This window comes from Lepisosteus oculatus, chromosome 4 (assembly GCF_040954835.1).
Source record: "Lepisosteus oculatus isolate fLepOcu1 chromosome 4, fLepOcu1.hap2, whole genome shotgun sequence".
Classification (NCBI taxonomy): Eukaryota; Metazoa; Chordata; class Actinopteri; order Semionotiformes; family Lepisosteidae; genus Lepisosteus; species Lepisosteus oculatus.
Genome location: NC_090699.1, coordinates 9,738,120 through 9,746,027, shown reverse-complemented (window position 1 = coordinate 9,746,027; position 7,908 = coordinate 9,738,120). Strand labels below are relative to the sequence as shown.

Here is a 7,908-nt window from a genome sequence, read left to right as displayed (position 1 = left end):
TGGAACCCAGGACCCCAGCGCTGTGAGGTAGCCCCTGCACCACCATGCTGCCCATCACTTACCAGAGATCTCTGTATCCTGATCCAGGAAGGGATGGTAAAGCTGCGGGTTGTCTGGGTATCTTCAAGCCAACAGCTTTGAGCCACGGATAAATCATTAAATTAAAGCCAATACAATCGATTAGCCGTTAAGAGCCGAGCTGGAATTCAAAACAAAACCCCCAGACAGACTGACCCTCCCAATCAGGACCTCCGGTATGAGTCACACAGCTCTTTGACGAGGTCTTACAGTATTAGTGGCAATAACGGCAGTGCTGTTTACAATGATGACGAGAGGAGCTTTTCCCCAGTGACTGGAGGGAGATGAGTGAGTATCAGCACAAGGGAGGACAGAGATCTAAAACGGTGAAGCATGATTGTGATGCTGGAGGGAAATGCAGCCATATCACCCTGCAACTCACAACTGGCAGCCCACTGAAGCTTAGCAGGTGAGCCTGGCCAGTACCTGGATGGGAGACCTCCTGGGAAAAACTAAGGTTGCTGCTGGAAGAGGTGTTAGTAGGGCCATCAGGGGGTGCTCACCCTGCAGTCCATGTGGGTCCTAATGCCCCAGTATAGTGACGGGGACACTATACCGTAAAACAGGTGTTGTCCTTCGGATGAGACGTAAAACCGAGGTCCTGACTCTCTGTGGTCCTTAAAAATCCCAGGGCATTTCTCGAAAAGAGTAGGGGTGTAACCCTGCCGTCCTGGCCAAATTTCCCATTGGCCCTTACCAATCATGCCCTCCTAATAATCCCCCTCTATGAATTACTTGGCTCTCCTCCCCACTGATAGCTGATGTGTGGTGAGCGTTCTGGCGCACTACGGCTGCCGTCGCATCATCCAGGTGGGGCTGCACATTGGTGGTGGTGGAGGGGAGTCCCCATTACCTGTAAAGCGCTTTGAGTGGAGTGTCCAGAAAAGCGCTATAGAAGTGCAAGCGATTATTATTATTAAATGGTGTCTGTGGATTTCCGTTCCACCTCTGCTCTTAATGAATGAATAATTAATGGGGCTATCCATTAGCTTAATGGGACCAATTTAACACTCTTCAAAGGTCTTCGTTTGTGGATGATTTAAGGAGCCCTACTGTAGAATTTGAAAATGAATACGAAAACCTAGATAGTGGGCTTTGGAGTTATGCACCTACAATCTACAACAAATAAGAAAATAGCTTTTAAAATAATTGTCTTAGCTATCTGATAAATTTGTTGCTCCATTTATCGACCTCTGTGTCTATGTGAACTGCTTTACAATTCGATTACACGTTTTACCACTTTATCACGGGCAGCACGTTCACACATTGTAAAAGCAATCGCTCCTTTTTTGTGATGATTACGGTAAGCACATCTTCCCCCGGCAACGATGGCAACGCGTCTCGCCCTCGTCACATGACCGCGGCCGTGAGGTCAAAGGTGAGCATGACGAGACAGAGGCAGTTCATGTGGTTATGTTTTTGTTCTGTGCTGTGGGGAGGGGGGGAACCTGATCCGTTGCATCAGGATGTAGCCCTCATCAAAAAAAGCAAATGCACGGGAAATTATTAGGAAGACCGGGATATCGAGGTAAGAGCACCACGCATGTCGCATTTTTGTTTTTACCTAATTGCCAAAGAGGGGTTTTCAAACACGTCTTTGGCCTAGGAACACAGGACCGAGGTGAGCTCTGGAGGACTTAGCCGTGCAGGACAGCGCGGAGCCGGCGGCCGGGTATGATCGTGGATCGGCATGTGGTGGAAACACGAAACGGCAGAGCAGCAGTCCGCGAGGCGGAGACAGTGGGAGTCCCGCGGCTTGCGCGCTGTCTGCGAACTGCCCAGGAGACTGCAGGGCGGTGGTTAATTAATGAATGGTTTCGCCGGCTTAGACCTTATTTTGCCAGTACGTATCGGGAAACAAAAAGTAACATCGGAACTTTCCAGTGACTGTAGCACTCGTTTCTGTCACTATCCGATCTGTCACTGCTCCGGGTCACTGGTTTGCGGTCTGTCATACGTACGCATCTTTGTGATTCGTGCCTCTGTGCTCAAACTTCAATAAAACAACCCCAGATCGATAAGCAAAAATCTCGTTTTCCCCTTCGTCATGCCCGTTCATTGAGGGGAGAGAAAAAAAAAGATTTATTAAATTATGTTACCGGCTGCATATTCCTGCTAAGGGTCATGTTGACCTAGATTACTGCTTCTCAGATCCCGGTGCTATCCAGGGGATTTCGGTCCAGTCAAGATCTTTGATCTCCGGTGCTAGTTGATGACTTGTATTGGATCTGCGCGCTGGGTTAAACTGCCGGTTAGCTTGTTCTCGCAGTCGGTGTCGAAACCGCCGTCTCCCCCAGCTTCAGCGCACCGAGCCGAAAGCAGCCCGTCTTCCACCTGCTTATTCTGACCTCGGACTCCCCGGGTCTTGACGGCCGATCACCAGCTGGGAGTATCAGCTGGGAGTGTGCCAGAAGCTTTCAAACCGCTGTTTTTCTTTTTGCTTCTGAAAAGATCCGATGGCTTGCATTTCAGATGCCAAATACGAGGCTCAAAGCCAATTGAACATGTAGCCCTAGACGAAAGCACGTTGCATAGCGAATGTGAGCTCTTTCCACCTGGATCAATTTGAGCGGTGTGGTGGCTCTGTGGCTCAGGATCTGTGCCTGTGGCTGGAAGGTTGCTGGTTCAAATCCCGTGGCTCGCAGAGGAATCCTACTCCGTTGGGCCCCTGAGCAAGGCCCTTAACCCCAGCTGCTCCAGGGGTGCTGTACAATGGCTGAGCCTGCGCTCTGACCCCCAGCTTCTCTCCCTGTGTGTGTGTCTCATGGAGAGCAAGTTGGGGTCTGTGAAAAGACGAATTCCTAAGATAAGAGATTGTATAGGGCCAATAAAGTGGTCTTATAAAGTGATCTTAGACAACATAGACTCAAGAGCAACAGAACTAAGTCACCTTTCTCCCACAGCTATCAACCTGCTTTTTTTGACTTTGAACAAGTAACTGTACATTACTTTATATATTTATTTTCTTTCTCATCAAACTTCTAATAAATGTTTTTGTGCAATCCGTTATGTCTGTTAACTATATTGTGTTATGTCTTTACTTGCCTGCGAAGCCAATTTCCCTTCTGGGACAATAAAGTACGTAAGCTGATGACAGGGCCGTCTCAAGGAGTGTGTGTGTGCGCGCGTGTGTGTGTGCGTGCGCGTGTGTAGGGGTGGCGGCAGGGAGCAGCGTTGAGGTGATGAAATAGCTCCCTAACTGGCCTGCGCAAACCCGGACACACAGAACCGAACAGAACTACTGATCGCCGTTGGCGTTCATGCTGTCGGGACCTGCAGGTGTCTCGCTGCCAGTGCGATCACCACCCGTGTCCGTTTCTTCTTCGCTCCTGGCTTGTACCGCCAGCCTTTCCCCAGCCCCCAGCATCCTCTCCTCGCCCCTGCTGTAGTGTTCTCGGAATTTGTCCCCGTCTTGGCTTGTGCTCACCCTTGTCCCACTGGCTCACTTTTCTCCCAAGCTAGTTTAGTTAATAATAAGATCACTTTATTGGCCCTATACAATTTCTTGTATTAGGAATTCATCTTTTCACAGACCCTAGCTTGCTCTCCATGAGACACACAGACAGGGTGAGAGAAGCTGGGGGTCAGAGCACAGGGTCGGCCATTTATACAGCGCCCCTGGAGCAGCTGGGGTTAAGGGCCTTGTTCAGGGGGCCCAGCAGAGTAGGATTCCTCTGCCAGCTGCGGGATTTGAACTGGCAACCTTCCAGCCACAGGCGCAGATCCTTAGCCACAGGGCCACTGCTCCATCCTAATGATGCGCCCTAGTTATGCCGTGATCACTTTTAGCTTGCAACTGCTGGCCTATGACGTTGTGAGTGTGGGACACGCCTCCAGTTCTGAAGATTTCATCTCGAGCGAATATAAGAGTTTTGTGTGTCGTAAGAGTTTGTGATTCGGAGTTGGCATGAAGCCACTGAACTAGAGCCAGCTGTCCACCTCGCAGTTGCACGCCAGCTGGCTTTACAGATGCCGTTGAACCTTCTTGTCTGCATGTGAGTGGGAAGAACGTGCAACCTCTAGAGCAGAGAGGGACACAGCTCCAGTCCTGGCCAGGGAGGTCTGCCCAGGCCCCTAATGAGCTAATTGAACGTTTGACCGAACATGCATTTGTTGAATCGGACACAGCCAAGAGCACTTCCTTGCTCTTGAAAAGCTGGACAGTTAAAGAATGCTGGGAAACCCATTAGACATGGCCCTGGAAGACCAGGTTAGGGCTCTCCTGGTCCAGAGGAAAGCCCAGTTCTCTGGAGAACATAAGATCAGATCACTTTATTGGCCATATACAATTTGTTGCATTAGGAATTTGTATTTTCACAGACCCCAGCTTGCTCTCCATGAGACACACAGACAGGGAGAGAGAAGCTGGGGGTCAGAGCGCAGGGTCAGCCATTTATACAGCACCCCTGGAGCAGCTGGGGTTAAGGGTCTTGCTCAGGGGCCCAACAGAGTAGGATTCCCCTGCCGGCCACGGGATTTGAACTGGCAACCTTCCAGCCACAGTGCCCCAATTTAGACTCCGCACTGGAGGTTCCCCCGGGCTGATTCGAACCCGGAACCCAAGAGCTGTGATGCAGCAGCTTACCACCCTGTCCACCAAGTGACAAAGCATTTTTTAATTTAAAGACCGGATTTTCAGTGTTTCCTACAGCACTTCAATAATGGAGTAAAGTCAGTATAGAAGATGTTCTATCATATGTTGTGAGAACTATATAGGCTAATGTAATTAGTCTGTGGCAATATATATTCTGACTGCATATTCCTTCTAAGAGGTTTATTTTTTATTGATGTGTGTGAGGGGAAAGTGGGCTGGGTCTGTGGTCTTGTGTAGCTGACTGCCATTGCAGTGAAGAGGTTCATATAATAAGTGGTGACTAATATTTGTTGTGACTTGGCCGATAGTGGAATGATTTTCTACAGGAGAGAATGTATCCTTACAAGTGTTGATTACCCTAGCTTTTGAATAACCCGCTCCATAAAAAACATTTAACACATGACCATTTTGTATTCTATCAGACTACACAAAACCACCTTCAGAATAATGAATTTATGGGTATGTTTAAAGTTAAGGGGCTATTGAAATTGTCATTGTAATGGCCTGCTTAATTCTATTAAAATGATACAGCATGGTGTTGCTATATTAACAATGTCCTGAGCAGTTGAAGGGTGTGGTTGTTTTCATACATCTGTGATTTGGGGGCCTTGTTGTCAGGATGCGTTATTGGCGCCTGTGATCCTGGTTCGTTCTCAGTACTGCTGTTTAAAGTCTTGTCTCTGGTTTTGCCACAACCTTAGGAACCATTCAGGCTATTTGTCTTTCAGACACTGCAGAAAGGACGACTGCTCAGCAGCGGCACAGAGACAGAGTGGGATCCCAGTCCAAGGCAGGAGTTGGAACCCAGTAGCCCTGGAATTAAAGGCAGGGTGCCCGATTGGCCCAGGACCAGATACAGTGAAGAGCCGCTCAGTCGATTGGAATCTGTTAACATGGCAGATGTAGGGTCTGAGTCTCTTACACAAGGACTCAGCCCACCAGAACCTGAGCCCCAAAGACCTACTACACCTATATCTGAGGCAGCAGGGTCAAAATCTATGACTCCCGATGTCAGAGGTAACCCTGACCTGGATCCCACGGGCCCTGTGGATCTTTCCAAGACACAGTCTCTCAATGCTGGCGGCTTCGGGCTTGGTTCTGAACTCCTCTTAGGGACCGTCCGAGTCAAAGCAGAACCTGCTGAACCCAACCATGTCGGGCCGGACCAGCGGGCTGGAGCGCCGCCTCCCCCGAGCCGAGAAGGGAGTTTGATCGAAACTCGCCCTCCACCCGGCCCGGAGCCCGAGTGCGTTAATCCAGAGGCCGGCGGGCGGGAGGGCGCTCCCATCGTCGAGGTGGGAACGGCGTGGTTCCAGGAGAGGCTCCTCAAGCTCGGGCTCGAGAATGTGATGGAGGGACTGTGCAAGCTGGGGCCCGGGCTGCCCCGCCGAAATCCGGCTGGAGGGGGCGAGAGCAGCTCGACAAAGGTTACGCAGCAGACGTCTGGATCTCCGGTCACTCCTGCCCCCTCCTCGGCGCGCCCGAGCCCTGCCCCCGCGGAGTCCGCCGGAAACGCTCGGGGGTCCTCTCGCTGCGCGCGGCGCGGGAAGACCGCCCGGAAATCGCAGAGCCTCAGGGGGCACCTTACAAGCAAGGCTCAAGGGGAGAGACCGTCCCGCCGCAGACAGAGCGGGGAGAGCTCCGCGGAGCCCGAAAGCTTTCAGAAGCATCAGCGGGAGCACGCGGAAGAGGTCCTCTACTGCTGCGCCCAGTGCGGAAAGTGCTTCGCCCGAGCGGGGGACCTGCAGTCGCACCAGGAGGCTCACGCGCCGGAGGGGGAGCCGAACGGCTGCGCTGAGGGTCGCCGCCCTCCGCCGAGCCCTCAAGACCCTCCCCCGCGTCTCTCGGGAGCGGGTCCCTGCTGCTGCCCCCAGTGCGGGAAGAGCTTCAGCCACCCGGGCCACCTCGAAGAGCACCGGCGCACCCACGCCATCGAGAGGCCGTACTGCTGCGGGCAGTGCGGGAAGACCTTCAGTCACACCCAGAACCTCAAGAGGCACCAGCGGATCCACACGGGCGAGAGGCCCTACCGCTGCCCGCAGTGCGGCAAGAGCTTCAGCGACACGGGCAACCTGCGCAAGCACCAGCGCATCCACACGGCGGAGCGGCCGTACGGCTGCGCCCACTGCGGGAAGAGCTTCAGCCAGTCGGAGGTCCTGAAGAAGCACCTGCGCGTCCACACGGGGGAGAAGCCCTACTGCTGCGCGCAGTGCGGGAAGAGCTTCAGCGACACGGGCAACCTCCGGAAGCACCAGCGGACCCACACGGAGGAGAGGCCCTACAGCTGCGAGCAGTGCGGCCGGCGCTTCGGCCAGTCGAGCGACCTGAAGACGCACCGGCGCATCCACACGGGCGAGAGGCCGTACTCCTGCGGCCAGTGCGGGAAGAGCTTCAACCGGTCGGGGCACCTGAAGAAGCACCTGCGCATCCACACGGGCGAGAGGCCCTACTGCTGCGCCCTGTGCGGGAAGAGCTTCAGTCAGTCCGGCGTCCTGAAAAGACATCAGCAGATCCACGCGGGCGAGAGGCCGAGCAGTAGTTTCTAGCCAGTCAGCGTGTGCCTTCGCGAGGGGACATGAGAGACTGCTTGACGTGTGTCCGTGGCGATGAACCCTTTGCGATCAAGAACACAAACTTGCGCCGTGAAGACCGCTCAGACAGTGACGTTTGGACCGGACCTGGGCACTGATTTTCATGGCATACCTCCTCTTTTTCTGTGGGTATATGGGATTGTTTTTTCAGATTGTCTACCATGTACAGATCCCTGTTACAGCAAAAGAACAATAAAATGTCTCTGCTCTGTTCCACTGGTTTGAAGTTTCTGGTCCAGTGGGCAGGAGTGCTACCTGTTAGGGCATCCCTGCACTTCTGCAACCCGGCGGGCCTTCACTGGCTGCTGTTTCAGGAGTTCTCCAGCAGGTGGCGACAGCCTGCTATTATCTGTCTCCAAATCTGCAAAATGGTTATCCCGTAAGGTAGAGGTGGAGATCCCTGCTCCTGGTTAACCAAAAAGCTATTTTGATGAACAATTTTTTTGTTTCTGTTTCTACCCACAGCCTGCGGTTCACTGGTTCCCTTGTGGGGCCAGATGTCATTTTCTTTCCAAGTGTGGGATGAAATGCGAAACTTCCTGCTTATGACAATTTGCTGTTTGATGTCACATGCAGCTTCTGCAAAGCCGGGGATAACGTTATCCGGAATAGCCACTGTGCCATAAGTGGAAGTCCAGTACGATT

The 7,908-nt window shown here is 52.6% G+C and overlaps 1 protein-coding gene across 1 annotated transcript; it reads left to right on the top strand.

Moving 5' to 3' along the window:
* Nucleotides 1-1,451: 1,451 nt before the first annotated feature.
* On the top strand, nucleotides 1,452-7,476 carry LOC102696636 (zinc finger protein 436-like). Its single transcript, XM_015346122.2, has 2 exons — nucleotides 1,452-1,606; nucleotides 5,401-7,476. The coding sequence occupies exon 2, from the start codon at nucleotides 5,566-5,568 to the stop codon at nucleotides 7,216-7,218; it is 1,653 nt and encodes a 550-aa protein (XP_015201608.2). The 5' UTR covers nucleotides 1,452-1,606; nucleotides 5,401-5,565; the 3' UTR covers nucleotides 7,219-7,476.
* Nucleotides 7,477-7,908: the final 432 nt, after the last annotated feature.

What these genes read in the sequence shown, in the direction of transcription:
- LOC102696636 (XM_015346122.2), top strand. Translation starts at nt 5,566, where the DNA reads ATGGCAGATGTAGGGTCTGAGTCTCTTACACAAGGACTCAGCCCACCA.